This window comes from Podarcis liolepis, assembly GCF_965112155.1.
Source record: "Podarcis liolepis genome assembly, chromosome: 3".
Classification (NCBI taxonomy): Eukaryota; Metazoa; Chordata; class Lepidosauria; order Squamata; family Lacertidae; genus Podarcis; species Podarcis liolepis.
This window is the reverse complement of record NC_139557.1, coordinates 34,957,174-34,984,982: the sequence shown is the minus strand read 5'-3', so window position 1 is coordinate 34,984,982 and position 27,809 is coordinate 34,957,174. Positions and strand designations below refer to the sequence as shown.

General features: G+C 43.3%; 1 protein-coding gene across 1 annotated transcript in view; it reads left to right on the top strand.

Moving 5' to 3' along the window:
• The window catches only part of COL21A1 (collagen type XXI alpha 1 chain), a 126,328-nt gene that overhangs the window by 30,628 nt on the left and 67,891 nt on the right, over nucleotides 1–27,809 (top strand). Inside the window, exons 3-4 of the mRNA XM_083495809.1 lie at nucleotides 18,955–19,080; nucleotides 23,368–23,919. Coding sequence (XP_083351935.1) covers nucleotides 18,993–19,080; nucleotides 23,368–23,919 — 640 coding nt within the window. The 5' untranslated portion in view covers nucleotides 18,955–18,992. The remainder of the gene's footprint in view (nucleotides 1–18,954; nucleotides 19,081–23,367; nucleotides 23,920–27,809) is intronic.

Sequence of the window (27,809 nt, the reverse complement as noted above, 5' to 3'; positions counted from 1 at the left end):
CCCAGCTCTTTTGACTATTCACACTGAGTTTCCCCACTGAATTCCCTGTCTGCCTTTTTAAACACCCCTCTTGCAGGTGAGCAGCTAGTCACCTTCTCTATCTTTACAAGCTCCGCATCAAATCTTCCATATAAGTGCCTATGAAACCATTTTACTTTAGAGTCATACAGTGTGCGAACCTGTGTCTCATCTTTTTATATCCCCAAGGTTAAAACACCTGGAATTTCCATTTTCCAGATGATTACTTTTTATATGAATCTTCTACATTCTGCAAACTTAATGGCATTTTTTGTAGATTCTGGACAATGATACCCCCAGTCACTGAATTCCTAATGTTTCTCAAAATCAATTGATTTTCAAAAACTTAATGTGGCATTAAGATGTTGACATATGTGTTTCAATCCTTTATTTTACTCTTACTTGGGACTCAGCACTGTTCAATTCGGTGGGGCTTCTTTCTGAGTAGATATAAAGAGAATTGACTGTTAAAATGTAATTTGCAAATATTGGCAGTCTAAAATTCCCCCTGGCACATCAGTCAGCATGAGATATGATTTGGTTGGCATTGATTCAATCCTTGTATTTGGATCTAAGTACTCTCTCAGATTTCCATTTCGAACACTATCCAGTAAATCCCTAGGATTGAATAATGTGTCTTGAGTTATAAATGCTCATAGAGAAATAACGGAGCTTAGCTTTTGCTTGCATCTGCCCTACGTCATAAAAAGTTGATGCAGGAAGGAATTTGCCTCAATGTTTATGCTTTGTTTTCTCTTGATGCATATTGCACTGACCTCGGATGTGAATCAGTTTGGATGCTGAACTCTTACTGATGTTGGTGGGATACAGGCAGCCTAAATGTATGCAGGATTGCAGCCACAGAATGCTGGCGTAAAGGGGCCTCTCTAGGACACATGGGCAAACCCTCGTCTCTAGAAAAATGGTTTGAATCCTAGGCTGCGGCATTCAAAAAAGTAGGACCTTCTTGGGGTATAAATGCTATGAACCTCATTTGTGAACACCTTCATTTAGGTCTTCCTGCAGGCTATCAGTACTGGAAATTCCAAAGGTGGCATTTTGGCTTGTTTGCCCATCTGACGAGTGGAATAGGGAGTTCCAGGCTAGAGGAATGCATTACTCTAGGAACGGATGCCACCAGAGCTGCTTTAGGTTGGATGTAGGGAAAACAATGTCCTGTCCAACCACCTTGCCCTAGCACAGCAGACTGGGCCTTTGGATTGCAGACCTGCTCCCTAGAAAGCATGTGTAGAATTGCAGCCTTTATGTACTGTTTTAAATCTGAATCAGATGCCCAGCTTTATTTTTAGATGATAGCAATTTAATTTTACATTACAGCTTCTTCCACAAGAGTTTTCTGTCCAAATACGTTTGGCCATCAACCAAAAGCAGTTGTTGAATCACCAGAAACTTTCCATCTAGCCACAAAACTTTTAACTTAGAGGAAGAAATACAATATTTCCATACCCAAGTAAAATAATTAAATATGATATGTCAACTGGGCTTGCTGAGGCGAATCCTGAACACTGACAAATAAGCCAGTTTAACAAGCATTGTAATCAGATTTTTATTCTTCATTTAAACTGTAGGCCCTCCAATAACATCTGCCTAAGTCCCACCAGCCCAATATTTATGGGAATTGTAGTCCAGCAACAGAGGGCCAGAGGTTCCCCATCACTGATTGCATTGGCATGGGCAAAGTTATGTAGAAGTTCCAAGCTTATATCAGTGGAACTGGCATCTATGGGCTAGTTTGGACAATGATCTGGCTAAACTGCATGGAATCTCCGCCATCTCTCACCTCTTCCTTACTGAGTTTACCCCCGCACAGGCATACTTGGGACCCCTTCTGTCATGTCCTTTTTACTGCGCATTCATGCTAACGTTTGCTCATGATGTTATCAGGATGGTCATACACAATCCGACTTCCAATGCTATTTGCACCTGCAAGTTTTGGGTTGCATACTGCTTCATTTCCAATCAGTGCATATCCTGCAACTTCCTGCTGCTATTCCGTAACTTTTCATAACCCAGATTTGTGTGTGTGTGTGCGCGCGAGAGCTTTTGTTTTTTGGTCCTGCTTTGCGATACGGCCCCTGTGGAAAGCATCAATGTTGTGGAATAATTAGCGAACCATTGCAGAATAACTAATAAACCCAATGGCCCCCACCCACCCAGTCAGCAATTTATCTGCATAAAATTCATTCTTCACAAGTGCTCCGTCCGCCCCGCCCCCAGCAGTCTTGCCAACATTCTCTCGCATCCTTTTCTCCCTCCCGCCCGGCTACTTTCCTCATATTACAGTTTCTCCACGTGGAGGCGCAGCGTAGATGGCAGAAAAGCCTCCTCCCTCTCCCCCCTCCCTCAGGGCTCCTTATCTCCCAGGCTCCGCCTCCAACCCACCTCCTGCGAAGTGCCTAGCAAGAAAATTTCTGCGTTAAGTTGCAGAGAGGCTCAGCAGGCTGTAGCTGTTGGATACACAAGGGGGCAAAAAGAAACACGTTATCTGGATCCCCCCTTTTATTTTGGAAGAGAAGGCTCCCACTTGAACTGCTTTCTTTTTGCCTTTGTACACATAATACATCATTCTTATCTCAGCTTGGATCTATCAGCAAACTCTTTGCAGTCAGTCCGCAGCTGCATCTGCCGCTACTCTGTGCACTCTAAAGCAGGTAGGAGATCCCTTGCAGCCTGGGATTTTTTGCAAGCTGTGAAATTAAAGGTGCCCCTTTTATTCATTTGCCTAATCAGTTAAATGTAAATACTGCAAACTGCATGCTAGGAAACTGTTGCCGAAGTAGAATAGCAAAGTTTGTTGCCTTTCCAGAAAAGGACAAACATCACATATTTTCCTCCTCTTGGCATCTTGTTTCCTTTCTTTCCTATGTTCTTTTTTCCCCTTGGATGGGGCATTTATTCCTAAGTAATGGCGCAAACGAGTGAAGCCTCTGCTGAATCTGTGTTTTCAGACCGGGAACTGTGTTTGGGTGGGTATGTCAGTGATAACGAGTTTCTTTGAAGTCTCTGGTGCCGTGCTTTAGACTAACAAAACGCAGGAATGCAATAAGAGCGTTCGGTGAAAGCTGAAATTTGGAATACTTTGCGCTTCCACGGATTCTCTGCCATCAGCACCCCCCGCCCCCGGGCAAGCCTTCTAGTCGCTATGCATGTTTCCCAAGACCCTTGTGCTCAGTAAGGCTTTTGCTAAAGTAACCTTGGAGTCCTCAAATGTTGGACTACAACTCCCATCATCCCACGCTATACTATCCAGCGTTCGGGGATGATGGGACTCGTAGTGCAACAAAACGTCTGGAGACCCAATGCCGAAGATTTCTGGGTAGAGAAGTCACTCTCTGCCCCCTGTTTCTTGTTTGTAAAGTGTAGGGACTTTACTCAAAAGGCTGTTTTAAAGATGAATGAGTGCAGCTTTGCTCAAACCTGAGATATATAAATAGTTACTGTGGACATTTAACTGCATAGCAGTCTACAGGGTGATGGGAGAAGTACCTTTCTGTATTTCAAGGCTGACATCTCGCCTATTATGTGGAGAAATCACTGACTCCTTAAATGTTCAGCTGTTTATCTCCTAACAGAGGGGATACTGAGGCAAAGTTGAAGGGTAGTGACTAAATGGAGTTGACCAATATGTGTGAAACTTGCAAGGACTCTTGACAATGGTATTCATTTTCAAACAGTGAACACAGTGGGAACACAATGAGTTACTGAAATCCATATATCATGGTGTGTTCTTAATATGAATTTTGTTTGCCAAAATATGAAAAAGTTTCCCAGCTCATTGGCACAAGTGCCTGATTAACACAAACAAGCAGCCACATAGTGATTGCTTGAGGTTTGAAATCCAAACTTTATGGCAACTGATTCACATGGGAAGCCATTTGTGTGTGGCAGCATGCCAGGTGGATGTTTGCCCTGTGGATTTTGCCATCCCTCTGTAGACTGTCAAAAACGATTTGTGGTGGCAAATTATCAGATCTGTGCAATGTGTGGTTATATAGATTGCTGCACAAATCAGTGTCCATGTGGTTTGGATTTCAAGAGACCTCCCCTGCATTGCTGCGTTGCTTAAGTTGATGTATAGACTAACAGGCTTTTGGAAGACCAAAAAAAAAGACTTCTGTGTTCCTCTGATCCCAATGATGTAAGGAGAGTTGTTTTCATGCAGGGTAAGGAGACCAGTTTTGGCTGGATGGCTGATTTATTCCTGTATTCTAAACTAGAATGTAGTCCCTTGATACAGTGCTTGGGTTTTTCTCAGGTACTTTGCAAATTGTAAATATAGCAAGCCAGTGGCGTAGCGTGGGGGTGCAGGGGGGGCCGGCTGCACCGGGCGCAACATCTGGGGGTTAGGGTTAGGGGGCGCAAATCCACTGGTTAGGGGGCGCAAATTACTTGCCGTGCCCCGGGTGCTGACAACCCACGCTACGCCACTGTAGCAAGCTGGGAGTAGCTTTCTTCTGAAGATGATTATTGGTTGAGGGAGCAATGGTGGTGGAAGGATCACTGCAGATACAACATGGTAATGGGTGGGGTTTGTGCAGTTGTGGGTATTTTAAACAATTCCCATCCCCATACTATTATATTCAGTCCTATATAGTACTGAAGCATTAGACTAGGGGGAACTGCTTCTCTCTCCTCTTATCAAGGCAAAATGGTTCAGTATCTTCTAGAAGAGCCCTTCTGGATCAGACCAAAGGCCTATCTGGTCCAGCTTCTTGTTTCACACAGTGGCCAGCCAGATGCTTTGGGGATCTCAAAATCAGGACACGAGGGTAACTACCTGTTCCACCCTTATTCTCCATCCACTGGTATTCAGAGGCAAATTAACCTGCATTAATTTGTTGAAACCCGTTTTAAAGCCATCCAAATTGGTGGATCCACACCTGCTTCACGGATTGGTTGTAAGGGGAAATTGGGAGGGAGAGAACCATGTATGCTACAACTTTGAGCTGCTTAGGGAAGTGGTGGGATATAAATATAATCAATCAAATGAACAAACAGGGAGCTGCTCCACCCCCTGATAATTTTGGTTGTCCTTTTCTGTGCCCTTTCCAGTTCTTATGACGTCTACAGTTGGCAAGCAGATCTGTGCACAGTACTCCACGTGTGGGTGTGCCTTTGACTCTCTCAGGGTGTCCCCAGACTATGCAGAAACCTCAAACCTTGTCTGTGGATGGTCACACGTTGAATCTTACGAGTTATGTGGGACGCAGGTGGCGCTGTGGTCTAAACCACTGAGCCTCTTGGGCTTGCCGATCAGAAGGTTGGCAGTTCGAATCCATTCAACAGGGTGAGCTCCTGTTGTTCTTTCCCAGCTCCTGTCAACCTAGCAGTTCGAAAGCACACCAGCACGAGTAGATAAATAGGTACTGCTGCGGCAGGAAGTTAAGTAGTGTTTCTGTGTGCTCTGGCACTCATCGTGGTCCTCCGTGCACCAGAAGCGGTTTACAGTAGTTATGCTGGTTACATGACCCGGAAAGCTGTCTGTGGACAAATGTTGGCTCCCTTGGCCTGAAAAGCGAGATGAGCACTGCACCCCATAGTTATCTTTGACCGGACTTAACCATCCAGGGTCCTTTACCTTTACCTTACGGGTTATGACTGGGTATTTACTTTACCTTTAAATACAGTGGTAATGATTATTATGCAGTTCAAAAATGCCAACATTCATAAGGCTATACAAGTTTGGCACCACTGGTGACACCATTCCTCAGAAAAGAGCTGTAATGGCATGCTGGAGAAATGCACATGTATCAATTTATAAAGCCCCTATAGTTGTGCACAAATCACTTTCCCAGAACCGACATCAACACTGGGAGAGCTTTATAAAATGATATACATCAGGGCCTACTGGTGCTGCTGATCCCTGCCCCAGGCAGCTATGAACCATCATTTTAAATTTCCCCTGGTGCCCTACAGTCCCTAACGAAACATTACTCCAGTGCATTGTGAGAATCTTAAATGACAATTTGTAAACGTATGACAGGTAAGCTTGCAGCCAGGTTGGCATTAATGATGTAGGAAGGGGCCCATGGAAGGCATTGAGTTGGGGGCCCCTTCAAATCATGCGCCAGAGTTGTAGAGTGTTGTAGAGTGCTGGAGGTTGTACACCTGATGATTATCAGTGTGTTTGTGTTGGAACCAGGGAACTTGGCAAAGAGGAGGAACTGAAGCAGAGGATGAGCTGACATTCTCAACAGAGAGAAAGATCAAAGGAACATAGTGAAATTTGATGGACATGGAGAAAGCCAGGAACTCATTTCTTCTCTCCATCACATACACCAGTCTTTGCCAGTCTGGTGCATTCCAGATGTTTTGGACTACATCTTTCATCAGCTCTTCCCAGCTTGGCCAGTTGTCAAGGATGATGGGAGTTGTAGCCTATCCCCTAGTGGTGCTTCCTGCCCTGACCGCTACCAGACTTTAAACCTAGTTCCTAGATCTCAAATATGGTTGTAAAAAATGACTGAAACTCAACCATGGAATGAAAAAAGGTCACTGGATAACTGTGCTGGGTCAACAGCATATTTCTGCACCATCTGGAAAATCCTGGCTCAGGAGTTCCCTTGGCTGCTTGCCTTGCAAAAGTATATGGAATCCTGGCAAACTTGTATGCAGTTTTGTAACATGTAGATTTGGACTGAGCAGGACACTTACGGCTATAGCGTTCAGAGGAAAATTGTATTGGCAGGGTAGGGGCAAGATGACCTAATGGGTTTGTTTCAAAATTGTGCCCTAAGATCTTGGATTGCCAGATGTTTAAAAACAAGAAAGTTACTGAAAGTTTTCATGCCTGTGTGTAAAACAACCTGCCAACCTAGCAGTTCAAAAGCACATCAAAGTGCAAGTAGATAAATAGGTACCGCTCTGGCGGGAAGGTAAATGGCATTTCCGTGTGCTGCTCTGGCTCAGTCATGCTGGCCACATGACCCGGAAGCTGTATGCCGGCTCCCTCGGCCAGTAAAGTGAGATGAGTGCCGCAACGCCAGAGTTGTTCGCGACTGGACCTAATGGTCAGGGGTCCCTTTACCTTTTTTAATATCTATGCTGGGCAAGTGATTCCTGCAATGCAGGGGGTTGAACTAGATGACTCTCATGGTCCCTTCCAACTCTACAATTCTATGCCTCTATGAAATAAAATTCATTGTGGGCTATGGATGAATATTTCATCCTGGAGTTTTTTGGCTTCTGGCACAGAGTCACTCCCTTATTTACCTTAAAAACCCACACTTAGCCTGGCTATTCCAGGAATTTGAATCCTTGCTTAGATTTTAACACTCGCTGGATCCAGGGTTTAGGCATATAGCCAACATTTCCAAAAACTCTTAACAGTATAGAACAGGGTGGTCCAACTTTTTATACCACGTGGGCCGCAATAGTACTTCAACAGGGAATGTGGCGGTTGCCGCATAGAGTTTTTTAAAAACTGGGCAATGGTGCGCTGCCCGCCCGTGACTCCTGAGCCTTGCCCAATCTCCTGCCCCCTTCCCCCTTTGTTTTGACAGATCACGGGAGGCTCGGGAGTCACGGGTGGGCGGCCGTTGCCCAAGAGGGGCGCAAGGCACGTGGTTTCTCTGCCAGGCAAGGTACAAAGCCCTTCTTTTGCACCCTGTGAAACAAAAATGCATAGTTTTTTTTAAAAAAACTGGGCAACCGCCACCCGCCTGCAACTTCTGAGCCTCCCCTGATCAGTCAAAACAAAGGGGGAAGGAGATCTGTACCGCCGGACACCCCCGGTTCCCCTTCGGCAGTGGCGGCGGCAGTCAGCAGCCCAGAACCAGCCTGGTAGCGCAGTTGGCTCTGACTGGCTTCAGGAGCTGCTCGCTGCTGTGGCGCCCGCCATTTTTCCTCTCCAGAAGTCCCCATATGATGTGTCTTGTGTGCAACACATCATATGGGGACTTCCAGAGAGGAAAAATGGTGGGCGCCACGGTAGCAGGCAGCAAGCAGCTCCTGAAGCCAGCCAGAGCCAACTGCGTTACCAGGCTGGCTCTGAGCTGCTGAGGCTGCCGCTGCCACATTTTCTGAGGACAGATTTACAAATCTGGGGACTGTTCCCGGGAACTGGGGATGTCTGGTAACCCTAGTAGAGTGCCTTGGAAAACCCAGCCAGATGGGCGGGCTATAAATAAATTATTATTATTATTATTATTATTATTATTATTATTATTATTATTATTATTATTATTGAGTTATTGGTTAATGCAAACTATGTTCTTATTAAATATTGGTTAATATAATATTGGTTAATACAAAGTACGTTGTGGTTGTTGGTTTTTTTATTTGGAATTTCTGTGGGTGGCATCCAGTGATGTTTGCCCTCTGATGGAAGGAATCTGCTAATGGAAAAAGGGAGAGAATGTGCTATATTGCTTCTAAATATTTTCTAGCTCTACAAATCTGGATCTCATAAATTGGTATATTTTCCTTTGCAGGGGCAGAAATAGCTGAAAGTGGAGGGAGTGGAAAATGGTGTGAAGGAAAAGGGTTAAGTAGTGACCCTCCACCACTTAAGCCACCTTCAAATCTGATGCACCAGCAGCTTCATTGTGTGCTTTAAAAAAAAACCCAAAGAAGGGGGAAAGGGAAATCATGGAACTGGGTGCAATGTTTAGCTTCACTTAGTGAATGTAGAAGACAAAAGAAGGAAAAGTAATAATATAAAGCTGGCCAGGCATGATTTTCTGTAGCTGCATGCAGAGTACCAAATTATAAAGCTTTAGTACTGTAAGATCAAAGACTTCATGAAAAGTCTTTTTTGTTTTGGACATCTTACAAGAAACATTCCAATTTGGTTCACAAATAGTATAAAAACTATTGCAGAGCAAATGATGCATAAGAATAGAGTTTCTTAATACCAGGCATCCACATATGTTGCTGTCATGTTGCACATATTTGGCAGTTGATCTTAACTTGTATTTCCTTTGCTCATGACTTCCTTAAAAAAACAGATTGGGAAGAACACTGGCTTCTTATAGGCCTATTATAACACATTTTCCAAGACAGAACAGCCATTTTTTGGTCATGAAATTCTAACTACATTTAACATTCATTTTCATATTCTTAGTTGTGGCTCTCTACTACTCTTACTGCAAAGTGCACGATTCGTAACTATTTGTAAATAGCAATGATGTTTTAGGTTCCACAGAGATACACACAATGAGTTTTGCAATGTACTCTTACGGTTAGACTCAGATGCAAGTCACACTTTCTTGGGTGGGCTTTCTTCCAAGATTGCAACCTCAATCGCCTGCAGAAAGCAGCCACTGAACATAAATTTACCTTGTCTTAGCAAAGAAAATGTAGACATTGCCATTGATTATATAATCAGAAACTGTTCATCCATCAGTTTCTTGCTGATGTAGGGCACTTGATTGCAGTAGAAGTGACTATGTACTCATGTTGAAGTTGCTTTCCCCAGGAAGTTGGCCAAGCTCTGCAGCCTGTAGCTCTAAGGCAGCATCAGAAATACTACTACTACTACTACTACTACTACTACTACTAATTTATTAATTATACCCTGCCCATCTGGCTGGGCTTCCCCAGCCACTCTGGACGGCTTCCAAAAAAATATTAAAATACTGTTAATACATCAAACATTAAAAGCTTCACTAAACAGGGCTGCCTTCAGATGTCTTCTAAAAGTCTGGTAGTTGTTCTCTTTGACATCTGGTGGGAGGGCATTCCACAGAGAGGCCGCCACTACTGAGAAGGCCCTCTGCCTGGTTCCCTGTAACTTGGCTTCTCGCAGTGAGGGAACCGCCAGAAGACTCTCGGTGCTGGACCTCAGTGTCCGGGTAGAACGATGGGGGTGGAGACGCTCCTTCAGAGGCCGTTTAGGGCTTTAAAGGTCAGCACCAACACTATGAATTGTGCTCGGAAACATACTGAGAGTCAATGTAGGTCTTTCAAGACCGGTGTTATGTGGTCTCGGCGGCTGCTCCCAGTCACCAGTCTAGCTGCCGTGTTCTGGATTAGTTGTAGTTTCCGGGTCACCTTCAAAGGTAGCCCCACGTAGCATGCACCACTTTGGCGAGGCAGTCCGCAGGCAGATAGGGTCTCAGCCTGCGTACCAGATGGATCTAGTAAACAGCTGCCCTGGACACAGATTTGACCTGTGCCTCCATGGACAGCTGTTAGTCCAAAATGCCTCCCAGGCTGTGCACCTGGTCCTTCAGGAACACAGTTACCCCATTCAGGACCAGAGAGTCCTCCACACCTGTCCGCCTCCTGTCCCCCCAAAACAGTACTTCTGTCTTGTCAGGATTCAACCTCAATCTGTTAGCCGCCATCCATCCTCCTGCAGTTGCAGAGAATCATGTCTAGAATCAGACCTGAAGGGAAGCGAAAAGCTGTTTGAAAGTTGCAAGATATTTTGGTCTTTTACATAAATTAGTACGAGTTGGCACCATAGATTCCAATGTAATATATGTGCCTCCTGTGGTTTTAATAAGGAACTCCACCCATTTTTTCCCTCTCTCGGCAGAATTTAAATGAGCTCCAAAAATGTGTATGAAAATGCACTTGCCACCTTTAGTAATGTCAGATTTCTGGCATGGCAAGTGTTCTCTGTTCCTCTCAGGTTTCCAGAACATTGTGTATTCGCAGTCACAAAGCTGTCATTCTAACACTGTAGAAAGTTAGGGATTTACATGAGGAGTCACTGCATCTCTGTAGAGGCCCAGAGCCGTGGAGGGGCCAGCTGAGGGCACAGGCACTCCAAGTGGTCCACTAGCAGTCTTCACCTTCAGGACCCCAACTGTATGCATTGGGCCAGCAGGCAGGAACTGCTGCTGTGCCAGCACCTTCCTTCCACAGACTGAGAGCATCCATCGAGGCTGTCCTTGGGAGTCCAGCTACTTAAAGGCAGCATGAAACCCATGGGGTAATGCAGCCACCTGGCTCTAATGTGCTGGCCACTCACCCATCTGCACTCCTCCCTTCTAGGTCTCTGGAGTAGTAGCTAGACTTTTAAATGGGATCATCACAGTTCCCATATGCAGGGCCACCCAACAGTTCCCATATGCAGGGCCACCATCGGATTACCCAACATGCAATGTGATAAGCCTTACTTTGTTCTTGAGAGCCTCCGCCAGTGTGGCTGAAAGTAGTGATGGCCCCTTTTAGTGAGTAAGCCATTTGAAAGCACAGTGTTAACTAGGTCTACTCAGACAGGGGGCTTCAAAGCCCTAAAGTGAAGCAGAGGGTCACTTGTCGGGGAGAAACGGTGACAGGTGTTTAAAGCTTCTCTTATTTGTTGGTTGTTTCTTGCAGATTTACCCCTCAACAGCTTTTGAATCCCCCATACTAGCTATACTAGTATGTCAGGCTTCCTCAACCTTGGCCCTCCAGATGTTTTGAGACTAAATTTCCCATCATCCCTGATCACTGGTCCTGCTAGCTAGGGATACTAGCCCAATGCTTATCAGATGGCAGGAATGTACTATATGGAAATGTGGCCTTAAATGTTCAGGATTGAGTTTTAGCCCCATATTCCTTTCTCCAGCTGTCTTTCTGCCATGCGCCTCCCATCTTAGTTCTGCTTCTCCTTTCTCTGTTCTGTGGCAACTTCCAACTTTCCAGTTTGTAGCAACTCCCTAAGGTTTGGGGTCTTTCCAATGCTGCTTATATTCCCTTTTCAACTGGAGCTTCCAGGGATTGAACTTGGTACCTTCGTCATGCAAAATATATACTCTGCCATTGAGCTTTGCTTCTTCCTCCTCAAAACAAAATGCATGCACTTCAATTTTAGTGTGCCTTTGTGTTGAATGCAGCCATTTCTAAGCATGCCTCTTGCTTAAAACAATGCCCACAGTGTGAAGAAAGTGTATTTTCAGCTCTCTTGAATCTGTGCTCATTCCCTCTCAATGATTAGCATGTTTTATTTTTGTTAGATTAATTTATGAAGGGAGAGCACTGTGGAATCTCATGTTCCTTGACAGAGAGAAAAATAACATCTATGTTCTCTTTTTCATAGGCTGTATGAAATCATGGTTTCCAGGGAAAACCATTGACTTAACTGGTTGTTAACAGCCAACATCCTGAGCTTGCAATTCTGGCATGTTACGCAATTCATTCACCCTACAGCGTACATGTTTTTCAGTAAATCAAGCATATCAAGTCAAGGATCTCCTATGTTGTGGTTAAGACTTGCCCCCCAGCCCCCTTTCCACCCTCTTAATGACTAATGACTTATTTCATTCTAGCACAATGTAATCTTAAAATGGGTCGACTTTAGCAGGCAGGATCACTTGCCAGAACAAACTGCGTTTAGCAGGACAGACCTTCTGTGTTGCTTCAAACACTAGTGCACAACAAGAACTTCCTCTGTTGTAGACAAGGAGTCTGTGGGTTCAGTGGCCTTGATTGAATCATATCAAAAATAAGCTCTGTCTCTCCAAGAGTTGTTTTTTTTTAAAAAAACACATTTCAATGAATGGTTCCACCAATCCAAAACATTACTACCAACTCATCCATACACTTTGTCTTATGCAATGGAATGCAGCTATCCCTGAAGATGTATGCAAAACTATGACTTATCAGTATTCCTGTATCAAACCTGAAGCAACACTATGACTATGGTACTAATTGAAGGGGTGCTGGTATGAGTTCTGTTGTTCCAGTATTTGTTCACTCCTTGCTATTTTGATTTCTTGTCTTTTCTATTTGCACATCACCATAAATAGATGTATCCCTATGTGCTGGGCGCCAAAATTAGACAGTGCTCTGTGTATGTGTGTGTGTGTGTTCCTTATGCTGTAAATATGCATGGGTTTTTATTGTCCAATGAGGTGAACGAAGTTGTTGGCATCAGTCTATCTCAAGAGGCAATGGAGTGTGCCTCGGAGAGTGAAGTCAAACCGCTAGAGAATCACAGCGCCTGCTGTGGCTGCAGAGACCGGTAACTTGTAACTGCTGCCTCCCATGTTGTTTTCGCTGTATTAGCAGCACCAAAGTGAGCTCTCTGTGGCGCAAGTCTGGGCATTGTGTATGAAGGTCCTAGGCAGTACATCAGAAATAAGATAATTCTAGATCTGTTTCCTCCTTTCATTTTCTATTGCAGTCATTTTTAGGTTTTTGTGTTTAAGCCAAATGTAATGGCCTGATTGTGAGAGCTGTTCATGTCACAGTGCAACATGAGAAAAGTGTTAAGTTTCTCTTGGGACACAGGCTAATCTAAATGACCTTTAACATGTTTTTGGAAGACTGGGAAAAGGTTGAGATCATGCTGCTTCGGCATTAAACTTGGGAAGATTATTTAGCAAAAGGACACTAAGGAACTGAAGTACAATACTTTTTAAAGCTCCCGTGAACCAGTTGGATACAAAAGGCTCAAGCTGGAAGGAGTGAATTAGACATCATGTGGAAGCCAAGAAAAGACTCTGGTTTTACTACGTGTTTCATGGATGTGGGCTCTTTTGAGTTCCATTATTCATAACTGGGGGGAGTTTTCTGTGGTTTCTGTTTTGTTTCAGGGGCGTTTGTGTGTTAGGGCAGATTTACCCTCAATGTTCTTGCAAGCTCCACATAGTTTTCTTCTGCTGATACTTAGATGTGCACCAGGATTTGGGAGGAGGGCGATTGGATGTCCTATTCTTGGAGGAACTTCTCGCTGTAATGTTTATGCTTCTGTCAGGACAATTTAGTGTGGTGATGGTGCTGAAATTTTAATTAGCTGGTTCAGTCTATGGATTTATCCAGGTCATAATGGTCAAGTGTTTTGCAAATTGACTGGCATTCCTCCAGAAGCTTTATCCAGTTTGGAATGTTACATGAGATCTATGCATGCACAGTTAGTATTCAGAAGAGCAAGTGCCCCAAAGATAGAAGTTATTTAATATTAAGCCTTTTTCTTGATGACCCTCTTGGGTGGCTCATTATGAATTCCATGACCTGACAAAGCAGTCTTTAGTTTGGTGAGTATCTTCTTTAGTGAAATATCTTGATTGCTTCTTGCTGCAAATGTTTGATGTGCTTGTCCCTTCCTTTCCAGATCTAAAACCCCTTCTTTTTACTTAAGGGTGTTTGTAGGGGGAGGGGAGTCGAATTTCCAGATAGCTCCCCATGATGGCAGGTGAAACTAAACTATAATTTCTCAGGAACAGTACAATAACGTAGATGCATGCAGCACTATGAATGTATTTGCTAACATTGTACCTGGGACTCTAGAGAGCAAAAACTCAAAAACATATCAGCAGAGAAAGCTCATAAAATACAAAGTTAATTCAGAATTGTTTTGCGGGGAATTTGCCTATCACTTATTTAGGACTGAATCAGTATGTTTCAAATTATCAATGTATAGCTTCTGTGGTAGATTCTTTCAACTACAGTGGTATCTTGGATTACATACGCTTCAGGTTACAGACTCCGCTAACCTAGAAATAGTACCTCGGGTTAAGAACTTTGCTTCAGGATGAGAACAGAAATCGTGCGGTGGCAGCGCGGCAGGCCCCTTTAGCTAAAGTGGTACCTCAGGTTAAGAACAGTTTCAGGTTAAGAACGGACCTCCGAAACAAATTAAGTTCTTAACCCGAGGTACCACTGTAGTGGTATCAGTAGGTAGCCAAGTTTGACTGGTTGTCTGATAACCTAACTTTAGAAAGAACTACCTTTAGAAAGAACTACGTGTACAGTGGTACCTCTGGTTATGTACTTAATTCGTTCCGGAGGTCCTTTCTTAACCTGAAACTGTTCTTAACCTGAAGCACCACTTTAGCTAATGGGGCCTCCCACTGCTGCTGCGCTGCCGCCGTGCGATTTCTGTTCTCATCCTGAAGCAAAGTTCTTAACCCGAGGTACTATTTCTGGGTTAGCGGAGTCTATAACCTGAAACATATGTAACTCGAGGTACCACTGTATTGTCTTCTGGGAGATGCTTTATCTAGAACTCTCGTTTTTAAATAGGCTTCTCGTGTGAGGGATGTCTTAGAATCATAGGGCAAAGCATGATGGCTGTAAGAACATTAAATGCAAGAGCAGAGTTCCTCAACAGTCCTCTCTCCGCTGTCACTCCCGTTTTAACTATCAGCAAAACTGGTGCTCTGATAATCATGATGCTGTTGTCATAGGTTTTACTGAGTTAGGCTGCTGTGCTGCTGCAGCCCTTAGTGAATCCCATTCCACACTTACAGCGCGATCATTAGCAAGTTCACTTGGAACAGTCCTATTGAACTCACCGTATTAGCTGTGCTTCAGATTGCAACCTTAGATGGTCTAAACCAGCCTCCCACAAACTGGTGCTGACCATGCATTATGGATTGCAAATCTCAGCCACAGCCAGCATGGCCGATAGTCAAGGATGATGGTTGTTGCAGTTGGGAACATTTAGAAGAAAGCAATGGAAGAGTGGTCTAAACGACTCCTTAGTTTAGAAGTATATAAATTTTGGTATCATAATTTTCTAAATGGAACAGAGGCCCTGGGGTAGGTGGCATTTTAACACCTCATTCTGTGCTGTTTTTCCTTTCTAACCCACATACCTGCAGTGCTGTTTTCCCCAACAGAGAAAAATAATATAAATACCCCCAGCAAGCCTGTCTTCTTCCTCAGTCAGTCTGCTAATAGCAGCTTATAGGGTTGAGAGTGAACTTAGATATGGGTTTGGGTCAGATTGGATGGTATCCCTCGTCCACTCAAAACTGGAGGAGTCCTGTTAGCTGCTTTAAAGTAAAGGAACAAAATGCTGATCAAGCTTCTCTGGCCTCATGTTTTAAAATGTTACAGGTATAATTTCTTTAGAGTTCTCTCTTGTTACATAAATAGCAGGAACTTGGTTTGAGTGGAAATAAACATTGTATGTAGGTTTTGTTCCTATTCCCTTTCATATAGTCCCAAGTCAGCAGTGAAATATCCAAAAGTTGTTCTTAGAGAGAAGTTTTTTTAAAAGTTGGACCATGATGGATTTCATATAATTGTATACAAATGTAACACCACTAGTGAAAATCCAAAATAAATATATGTTGGCTTGCTATCAGAGACTATGTGCAGGATTGGAGCCTAAATGTGCAAGTTAAATAAACAACAAAATGCAGTCCCCTTTGCACGCCCAAACTGGCTAAGGCTATAATCCTGTATGAAGTTTAGGTTGCTTAAATCTCATTAAAGTCTGGGAGTAAAACAATGCAAGTTTGTGTGGAATTGCACGCTAAGGCCTGGTTCAAATAACAATGACCATGGCTTATTGAGAATCTTGCTCTAAGTCCCAGCACTCTTTTATTCACACATTAGCTTTAGCACTTCTATTTTCCTTTGTTTAAATTACATTTGAACAAAACAAACAAACAAAAAGTGGGTTAAGGACACAATCTAAACTTAGTGGTGCTGTGGTGGGAGCAGGTTGAAGGCCCCGATTCTTGCTCCAGCTCCAGTTTGGCACAGCAATTGGGACTGGAAAGAGCCTGATGTTGGCTGTCCGTGGCTGTGATACTACCCTGAGATCCTGCAGACCCCAGGATAGTGCAGGCCCTCCCTCTCCCTTGGAGCGCCCATTCTGACTAGTGGGCCTCATATTCACTTTCAAGTTTGATGGCTGGCTGGAAGCCAGTTTGACTGGCAGAGCAGAGCAGGGTGTAAGGGCTGGATTGCTTTGCAAACATTGACTTACAAACTAGGATATGGAATCAGCACAAGACTGAGATTAAAGCACGCTTTCCAAGTTTGGGCATAACAGGAAACTTTAAATAAACCATACCACAAGTGCCAAAGCCTGTACATCCGGGGATCTTAGTTGGCCCCAAATATGCAAGTTGAACCCCCACCCCCACCCCCAATTTGGCACATTTTATTTATTTAGAATGTTGTTCTGTATAATACCTGTTAAATTCACAGAGGTGTACAGAAACATGAGACTCATGCACACAACATGTTAAAACCAACAAATAAGCATAACAAAATATATGCATGACAAAAACAACAACCCAGGCAGCTAAAAGCAGAATCAAATATAGTTCCCCAAATCATATTCCCAATCTGTAATGTTCGCACAAATAGGAAAAGCTTCACCTGAAAATCTTGTAATGCTGGTGCTAGCTGTGCCACTCTGGGGTGCCAGCACAGAGAAGGCCCCCTCATTTGTACCTCCATTAAAGAGGAGAGCTGGAGCAGAGCCTTAACCATTGTTTACTGTATTTGCACCTTCTGTTTTCCTTTCCTGTGCTCTATAAAACTTTATTTTGCTCACTGTTCTAATAAAACCCTGGCAACCGTTGTACTGCTGTTTGTGAAGCCAAGGGCTTGTTGAAGTTGAGGTTTCCATCTGCTGGATGGCTGTATGTATGTTAATGGCAAATCAATGGCATTCTTTTCATTGTACTTCCCTGGCTGCTCTTTGCAAAGGAAATAGCTATTGGTTTCCATAGACTTGCAGCCCCGAGGATGCTTGCAAATGCCAGACTAGAGCTTGGCATCGTTGAAGCAGGTTCTCAGCTTTTATGCAGCTCTTTGAGCAGTTTCATAACAGGTCACCGGCATGCCACTTGCACAGCAGTCTCTGTATGGACTGTTACGCCTTTCTGGAAAACCCAGTAGGAATTCATCATAGAGCAGTGTTTCTATAATAAACATTTTAAGGAGGAGGAGGAGCCATAAGCATGCTGCTCCTTGCAAGCAGTTTTATCTCCTCTTCCATGCAGCTTGAGTGTGCCATCTGGGTATACTTTGGGACTTTGCCAGGGCTGAAGACTCAGTGGGGGAGCACTAGCACAATACTCTAGTAGACTGAACCCACTGTAGTGAATTTCTGACTCTTATATCCCCAGTGGCAGAGAAGCCATGTGGGCCAGAGATGGTAAACCTGTGGGCCTCCAGAGGTTGTTGAGTTGCACCTCCCGTCACACCTGACCATTGGCCATGCTGGCTGGAGCAGATGAGTGTTAGCGACAAAAAACATCTGGAGGGGCCACAGCTGCCCCACCCCTGATGTACACTTTAGTTTCTTACGTAAGTGCTGGTTTTGAACTCTTGTTGTTTAGTCGTTTAGTCGTGTCTGACTCTTTGTGACCCAATGGACCAGAGCATGCCAGGTTCTCCTGTCTTCCACTGCCTCCCGCAGTTTGGTCAAGCTCATGTTCGTAGCTTTGAGAACACTGTCCCACCATCTCGTCCTCTGTCGTCCCCTGCTCCTTGTGCTCTCAATCTTTCCCAACATCAGGGTCTTTTCCAGGGAGTCTTTTCTTCTCATGAGTTGGCTAAAGTATTGGAGCCTCAGCTTCACGATCTGTCCTTCTAGTGAGCACTCAGGGCTGATTTCCTTAAGAATGGATCTCAGATGATGAACGCAGGGGTCTGGGATGGTTTACCTGGGGAGAGGCAGTCCTTCAAGCATTATAATACTGAGCCATTTAAGGCTTTATAGGTCAAAACCATCCTAGACCCCTGCCTTCATCATCTGAGATGCTTCATGTGCCTCCTTCACATGAAGTCCGGAGGTTGGCAACACAAGAATGGGCCTTCTCTATAGTGACTCCCCATTTGTTGAATGCTCTCTCCAGGGAGGTTTGCCTAGTGTCTTCATTACAGACTTTTAGGCACCAGGCTAAAATGTTCCTCTTCAACCAGGTTTTTGGCTGGTTAATATTCTACATCCTTTTAAATGTGCCTGTGGGAGGGGGGCGTTATTGTTTTGCTGTTTTGTTTTACGTATTTACTTGTTTTTATCCAACATTTTATTCAGTGAACTGTACTGAGATCTTATGATGAATGGCGGTATATAAATCTAATAAATAAGTAAAATAAATAATTTTGCACTCTCAGAAATGTATTATACATTTTAGCGCTGTTCATTTCGCTCAACGCCATTAAAGTCATGAAATGCACACAGTAGGACTAGTTAGGCTAGACCCTATAGAAAGCCAAAACACTTCAGATATGTTGCATTTGTATTTTAATGCAATTGTAATAAATTAACTTTTCTTTTCCCAGTTTATTTTAGGATTTGAAGTGCTGGAAATACTGTATACATGGCAAAGAACATAAAGTTTCTTCAGGCATTTTTAATGTTGTTGCTGCGTGATTACATATCGGCTGAAGATGGTGATGTAAGATCAAGTAAGAATCAACTTTATTTGCTAACCATGGCTGTTTAATAAATTGTGGCGGCTTCTCTAATGGTCCCCATTTTCTCTCCTCCATGAGGTTCCTTCTTTCCTTAAAATAATGTGTAAGCAATTTTTCATTGTAATGGTTTCATTTAAAATATTTTAAAGCGCTTGATAATATCTTTGGAGATAGATTTACATACCTTATAAACGTTCTTTTAGGGACTATATTAAGGTACCATATTTAAGCTACGTAGCATGACAGTTCAAAAGTGACAAGTTCAGACTTCTTACCCCGCTTTTCCCACAGGAAGGTAACGTTGGTTTTGTACAGCTTGGATCAGAGATCTTTACAAACCTAAGGTCCATCTGCATGATAAATTTAAAGCAGTATCATACTACTTAAAACAGTTGTGGCTTACCTGAAAGAATCATGAGAAGTATAGTGTGCTATTCCTTTCACAGAGCTACAATTCCCATAGTTCCCAGGGAATAGAGAGTTTATTGTTAAACCACTCTGGAAATTGTAGCTCTTGTGTGGGCAATATGATTCTTTGCCGGGGTGGGGGGGTGGGGCAAGACTGTTCAAAGTGGCTTGATGCAGCTTTAAATTTATAGTGCAAATAAGTCCTTACATTAATTCCCCAGCTTCTCTGGCCCCAGAACAATATTACAGTCTTTCCCTGGGTCTGCGGTACTGTTCTATCTTGGGTCCTTTTTACACTTGGTCTAGTTTAGACATCATCTTCCCTGTTCAACAGACCACAGTCTGTTGGACTGGGATGCACAATGTGCCTATGTAGTCTCCCTCCTTTCTCTCCCATCCACCTTCCCTCATATACCTGGATAAATCAAACCTTCCTGTTTGTTTGTTGGTTTTAAAACTACAGTTTGCAGTAACATCTGATCCAGGAAATTGCTTTGTGTGCTCCAAACAAGCCACGTTGCAATTTATGTTTGAAAACCTGGTTTGTGGAGAGTATTTACACCACAGTTTCCTAGTTTGGACAGCATGGCAAACTGAATTGTAACAAGACAGGAAAGCTTATGGGTGTGTGTATTTGGGTGCATGGCAGGACTGTGGCACCTGAGTCAAGTCTTTATGTTGTTTTATGTGTAACTTAACCTTTTATTTAAGAGGAGCGTACACCTAAAATGTAAAGAGCAAGTGCACCAAGCAGGTGTTCTAAAATATATGTCTCACAAATGGGACCTGCAACAAAATGTTACAGTGCTCAGTGATTCTGTTTTGTGTTCTGGCCAACCAGCTGTTCCCCTTTCCACGTTCTTTCCCCTGTAAGTTATTTTCTGCCTTACATGTCACTCGGCAGTCTGTGGCAAATGAGCATTATTCATTGGACTGTTTTGGGTCCCCCGCTTTTGTTTTCCACCCTAAATAATTTTTTGTATTTCTTCAAATCCTCCAAGCATGCTTATACGTCCTTCTTGTGTTTATGTAGCACTGTTTTGAGGTCTGGAATTGACCTTGAATGGCCTTTGCATGTGTGCTTTGTGACAGAGCTAAAGTCCCCCCCCCCCCCCGAGCAATATGCAGCCCATTTTTATTTTTATTTTAGCTACCCTCAATGAACTCTAAATCATCTCAGAGAAAATTATATTGAATGATGCTGTGGGGAAGCGATGTGGCAGGCTTGAGGTTATTTAACAGTACATTGAAGCTAAGCTGTACTCTGTTTTATACATTATAACTGGTTGAAGCCAGCAATAAAAATTGTGGAATTCAGGTTCACTAGTAAGTTATCTTCAAGGGATAGGTCTGTATTTCCCTGTAGGGTTATTTTTCTTTACAGTAGGATTTTTTTATTTACAGTCGCTCAAAAGATTTAAACCTCAGACAGACAAATGGTTGATTGATTTAAAAAGATCTATAGGCCACCCTTTAATGTAAATATTTCCAAAGTAGCTTACAAGTTTTTTTTTTTAAAAAAAGATGTATATGACCAAAGTAAAATAAAAGAATAGTAGATAAAAACATTACAAAAAATGGAAAAGCCTGGAAATTTTTTAAAAAGTATTTGCTTAGCACCAATGAGATGTCAGAATGGGTACTATGCAAGTCTCCCTGTGGAGAACATTCACAAGCAAGATGCTACCACTGATTAAGCCTCCCCCCCCCATTGTCACTTGCTTCACCTCATACACAATATGTACCTGAAGAAGGGCATCCAAATATGACTTTAGTGCAGGGGTAGCAAAATCCAGGTACTTTGGACTATGTATTCCATTCGCTTCAGCCAGCATGGTCAATGATCAGTGTTGATAGGAGTTGTAGTCCACTCTGCTGCACATTGGCTGCTGTCCAGCAGCTGTTGAGACACCCTCAACATCTAGATGGGAAATGCCTTTGCATATGAAGAGTGTTTTCCATTGACAGAAGAAAAGCAAGAAAACCCACATAGGTACCAGTCTCTGGATCACTGGCCATGTCTTTTGACTTAATTCAGGTGAAGCAATCAACTAAGTATGTCATGCCGAGTGATCAGTGTAGTGGATACAATAACAAACGAAGGCACAGGAAAGATATTTCTAGGATGTGTGTTAATCTGGTGCACTTTTGAATTTAGTTAAATGCTGTGTGGTTAGACACAACCAGATGTGGTTAGGTGTGACCATTTACGGATGATGTCTGAGAGCTTGTGGTTTCTCTCCAGTGCATTATGATAACCACAAACCACTCTGCAGAGTTTTGAATGGTTTAAAGCACTCCCTATGTACGATGGAAAAGCAATGCGTACTGCTGTATTTTGTCCTCACTCAAATGACTACCACATCTGTTTGAAAGTTCTCGTTTCTCGATGTAATAGCCCAGCAATATATACCACATCAGAAAATTGTAAATGTATGTGTCAAAATATATACCAACAATTAAAAAGCAACGGAGGTCTAGTAAAACACACACACACACACACACACACACACACAAAATCCAACCACCTGAGGCATGGCTTGCAAGCAGAAAATACCTATAGACACAGAAACTTGCAGGTGGCGCCATCATCCGTTTTTAGGCTACTGTTTCTTTCCTATTCCCTGCCAAAACCATTGCCAAAATAAAATGGAGCCCAACTCCATTGGAAAATCACTAGATGGAAATGGGAAAATATTAGCTCAATGCACATCTTTCGGAAAGGCTCATAATACTCAGGTGATGAGACCACAAACAGGAAGCACAGGCTCCAACTCAAAGAAAGCTGGTTTTCCTTAAATCCGGCTGAACCTTTTGTAGTCATGAAATATGTAAGGCCTGTTAATTTTGGTGAGAAATGCAGTACAATCCTGTGCATGTTAACTGCACTGGGGCTGTGGGGGAGGCACTTGTTGCCTCTGCCCAGGGTTGTCCACACCACAACTGCCTCAAGGGCATCTTCTGGGGCTTTAGGAATGAAGTGCATGTATTCCCTGCCATTTCTGCCCTTTAGTTATGAGCATCTCGTAGGGTGCTTTCAGTGAACTGTCCTTTGGCATCTCCCTGTGTGTGCCATTCTTTAGGTGTGTGCGGCTGGTGGCAGCAGCCTGTGCGGATGTTTGAGGTGATTGTCAGTGGTGCGATGTTGGGTACAGAGTGTGCTTCACATGTGTTTGTCTATCTGGTTGTGCTGTTTTGCGCTGTTCCTGCTTGTGACAGTGCAGTTGGTGCGGTGAGTGTGCCTTCCGGTGCGTGGCATGCAGTGCCTGCTGTCTGGCTGCTATGGTGAGTGTCTATAGGGATGCCACGTGCACTCTGTTCCCTGTTTATCTTCATGCTTACACTTGCACTTTTGAGCTGCTTCCCATGAGCTGTCTTTGAGCATTATCGCAGTCCATATACACCTGTTAAGGGCACTTGTGGACTCTCCTCTGTGCACCAAAAAGGTGGCTGCACTTCCCATAGTAATGCTGGCTGAGCTGGCTCTGTATTTTGCTGGCTCCTTTTCTCTCTGCTGGGCTGGAGCCAGCTCATCTGGTATTTACCCCTCCCTGGGGCTCCTGAACAGAGTTTGGATCTAGCATACTTCACCAGTTTATTTTAAGACAACATAATTTATGACAGCTCCCCCTATTTAGAATTTCTCTGCTGATTAGTTGAATTCAGCTTAAGTCATGAATAACTTTCCCCCACTGACTTAAGTGAAACCTAACTTCAATTAACTTTGTTTCAATCCCACCAAATCATGGCATAAATGTTTGCAAAAATATCATGCCCTTGACCCTTGAAGATAAAACACTAAGATTACATTCAATACAGATTACTGAATTTGATTTCTGTTTCTCTCTCTTCTCTTTCTCCATTTTTAAGGTTGTCGAACTGCCCCAACAGATCTAGTGTTCATATTGGATGGCTCCTGGAGTGTTGGCCCAGAAAACTTTGAAATAGTCAAAAGGTGGCTTGTCAATATTACAAGTAACTTTGACATTGGACCAAAGTTCATTCAAGTTGGAGTAGTTCAGTACAGTGATTATCCTGTGCTTGAAATCCCACTTGGGTCTCATGATTCAAATGAAAACCTCGTCAGTGGAATGGAATACATACAATACTTGGGTGGAAATACAAGAACAGGGAAAGCCATTCAGTTTGCAATCGATCACCTATTTGCGAAATCTGCAAGGTTCCTTACAAAAATTGCAGTGGTACTTACCGACGGAAAGTCACAAGATGATGTCAAAGAAGTGGCAGCTGAAGCAAGAAAAAACAAGATCACTCTGTTTGCCATTGGAGTTGGGTCAGAAACGGAAGAGGATGAACTAAGAGCCATTGCCAACAAGCCCTCGTCAACATATGTGTTCTATGTTGAAGATTATATTGCAATATCCAGAATAAGAGAAGTCATAAAGCAGAAACTCTGTGAAGGTAAATATTAATGCCTTTCTGCAGAGTCATTAATCTCTTTTTCCTTTAAGGAGTATGATGTGCTGTAGTGGTATGCTGGCCTCACTTATTTTAGTACTTTGGTGTATAGGAAGCTGCCATACCATCAGGCAGGCCATCACTCCCTCTAGCTCAGGGGTGGGGCATCTCTGGCCCTTGGATATAATTAGGCCCACCAGACCTCCCCATTTGACTCAGGAGGCCATTTTAGCCAAGCCACGTCCACCAGTTTTATAGCTGTTGTCAGGTAAAGATGCAACTGGGCTGAAAGGAGGTTTGCAGACACTATCAGTTAGTGGCTTGGTGGCATCTATAGAGCCCTTTGCCCATGTGTGAGCAAAACTGAGTCACCTGACATCATTGTGACATCATGTGATCGACGGGGTGGGGGTGATATACTGACCCAACAGCTGGATCCAGTTCTCCACCCCTACTTTCTCTCCACTGACTGCCAGGAGCTCTCCAGTGTTTCAGAAAAGGGCCTTTTCTAGGATTTACGTATATCCTCCCACTCAGTGGGAGATGTATGGATGTGCCTGCTGCCCCATTATGTGTACAGGATTATTGATGGTCTGCGAGCTGTCTGTTAAAAATCACAACCCTGATAGTCTTAGAGAAGAAGTTGATGTATGGATCTGATTTTGTTTTGTTTTATTTCTGACAAATTAAAGGGCAGATATAATTTAATTAATGCCACTCAGTAGATCTGAACAAGGAACCATTGTGTACAGCAGAAGGACGCACAGGTTTGGTATGAAAGAGAAATGCGTTTGCATGAGAAGTGAGGAAATGAAGCTCACTGCCAAGGCAGACTTTGTAATCATCGCATCTGGCAATTCCCAAGTCTAGACTAGTGGTTAAGAATATGAAACTTTTGTTGGCTGACCTTCCCCAAGACTTTGCAGCAGCCTTAGCGGTGAACTGATGACTATGGGGGGTTATTGGGTTGTTGTTTTTATATTGACTATATTTGTTGTGGTTTTATATATTGATATTGTTATGTGAACCACCCTGAGACCTCTAGGTTATAGGGCAGTATATAAATTCAATAAATAAAAATACTAAATAAATAATATGGCTCAGCCATTGTGAGTGGAGAGGCCCAAGAGGGACTGGTTACTTGATTGAGTGTTGAAACCACTGGTATGGTCAAAAACTATGGTCTTTGGTTGGTTCAGAAACTGAAAAAGGTGAGATGGGAGCAAGCCCTCATCAACACAACACAATGTTCCTCATCCTAAGCAGAATCTACCTGTGCTTGTGGTAGGGTTGTGTGCCTACTTACCTTGTAATGGGTTTGTTTTAGTCTAGCTTCCCATGCTTTTGTAGTATCATGCATCAGCAGAAAGCAACTGCAGGGCTTGACCTTTTCTGACCCTGCCATTGGAATGACTGAATCAGGGATGAGGAACCTGTGCCTCTCCTGATGTTGTTGGACCACAGCTCCTATCATTCCTGACTATTGGCCATGCAGGCTGGGGCTGATGAGAGTTGGAGTCCAACAACACCCAGAGGCTCATGGGTTTCCCATCCAGTCGTGTTACTGAAAAACCTTTCCCTCCCTCCACGTACTCTCTCTTTGCAGGGAGGTTGTGTGTAGCTACTCTACCACAAAGTTGTTTTTGCAATGTTCCTCAGAACCTTTCATGCCCACCCCTCTTGCTTTTTCCCTATGCTTCAAAGGTCTGCTGGCAAAGGATACTTGGGGCCGTTTCAGAGACATTCAAAATATTCCCCACATAATGTGCTACAGCTATCCCTGGCAATGCAGAGACTGCCCTCTGGGATTTTAAAATAAACTATATGACATAGCTGTGTTTCAGGCTTGATGTGAGATGAAATTTAAGCCCTAGCACTTGAAGTCTGCTCTCTTTCTATGTTTTGAAAAGAGAAGATCCTGGGTAGGATCCAAAGGTTCTGTTCCATTCATGGAAAGAGTCTTCTGTGACTTGAAAGCCACCTTTGGATCCAGACCCCTGACGTGTAATGTACCCACTGCAATGCATAAGATTTCAGAAGGTTCTCTGAATATTTATTATAATTTTTAAAAACCCTTTAAACAAGTCAGAAACAGTGCTGTTCCTAAAGGTGCTGACACTTTGCACACTTAACAGAAATAAATCCATGACTGCAATTCTCTCCAGCATTGCCAAAAAGGAACAAGATGAGTCAAGGCAGCTGTTCATCCATGATGGACGCACCGTTTGTTTGCTCTTTTAAGGGTAAACCGAGCCCTTTAAAAGGGTGAAATGAGCCATAGAGAGGGCCCAGCTTGGACTGGTCTGTGGTGGAAAGGGATTAACCTAATGATAGCCAAGTGATGCTCTCCAGATGTAGTCCAACTACACTACAACTCCCAGTCCTAGCTAGCATGGCCAATGGAGAGGACATACCATTAACTACCCCTGGGTTAACCCTTTTCCTTATCTGCTGTTTTCTGATCAGAGTCACACTTTCCCAGAACTGCTGTTTGCCTTGTGGTGCAAAATAGATATGTACCATGTGGCTTCCTTCCTCAGCTCTGATCTGAATTCCACTTCCTATCTACACTTATCCTAGGAGCATACGCTACAGGAGATCTGATCCAGGCCCTCCTCATCTTTGTATCTAGTTGTGCCTCAGTGTCAACTCTTTAGGTCAGGACTTCTTCTCCACATATTTCTTGCTTCTTCCACTTTTTAAAGAACCATGAATATGGATGGTGCAATCATTTGTTGTTTTATGATGATGATGATAATTATAAAGATAATAGTAATAATTACAATTTTATAATATTTCTTTTATTTATGGGTCAGGAACTAACAACCATCAAATCCATGTATGCCTTCTGTTAGCCTGCATGTGACTTGCTACTTCCATTTTGATTGAATGTAAAAACTAGATTTGTTTTAAAGGACTTAGTAAGATGGCGCTGTGGGTTAAACCACAGAGCCTAGGATTTGCCGATCAGAAGGTCGGCGGTTCAAATCCCCGCAACGGGGTGAGCTCCCGTTGCTTGGTCCCTGCTCCTGCCCACCTAGCAGTTCGAAAGCATGTCAAAGTGCAAGTAGATAAATAGGTACCGCTCCAGCGGGAAGGTAAACGGCGTTTCCGTGTGCTGCTCTGGTTCGCCAGAAGCGGCTTAGTCATGCTGGCCACAGTAAAGCGAGATGAGCGCCGCAACCCCAGAGTTGGCCATGACTGGACCTAAGGGTTAGGGGTCCCTTTACCCTTTACCTTTAAGATGAAAATAAAATAGCAAGATTCTTAAGTAATAGCAGAACTACATTCAAACCTTGCAGCTGTGTTCTGATGTTAAAAAAATGGTTTGCGGTGTACAAACTGTACTGGTGTCTTTATTAATCAGATACCTTATAATGATTATTTGTACTTTCTGTTTTAAGTAGATGTTTGCTTTCATTTATAATTGTAAGCATTCCATTGTCATTGCCTAATACATTACTGTACAATGACATATTTGGGAACAGATTATCTGCTCTTAAATCCATGTCTCTCAACAGGAATTGAGATTAAAAACCCATTTCCCCAACCAGTTCCAGAGATATGATTGTTGGTCTTGCTGACTGCTGAATTGTCATTACCATGATGAGAAGGAGTTTGATAATGGCATATATGCAGAAATTTAGGGTGAGGGGTGGGTGGGTTTAGTATTTCCTGACAAGGGCATGCCAAAACTCAGTTCTGAATGCATTCCCAGTTCTCATGTGATTGCTTGCACTCATGGCACCAGTGGCTTCCAGTATGAACAGCAACTACCATTCTGGAGCTGATTGTGAAAATGGGTGGCTGGTCAACTCACAACGAAAGAGTGGGTTGCCTATTTTTGTATCTGAAACAAGACCCATTTTATGCAGTGCTTTGAATGTTTGCAT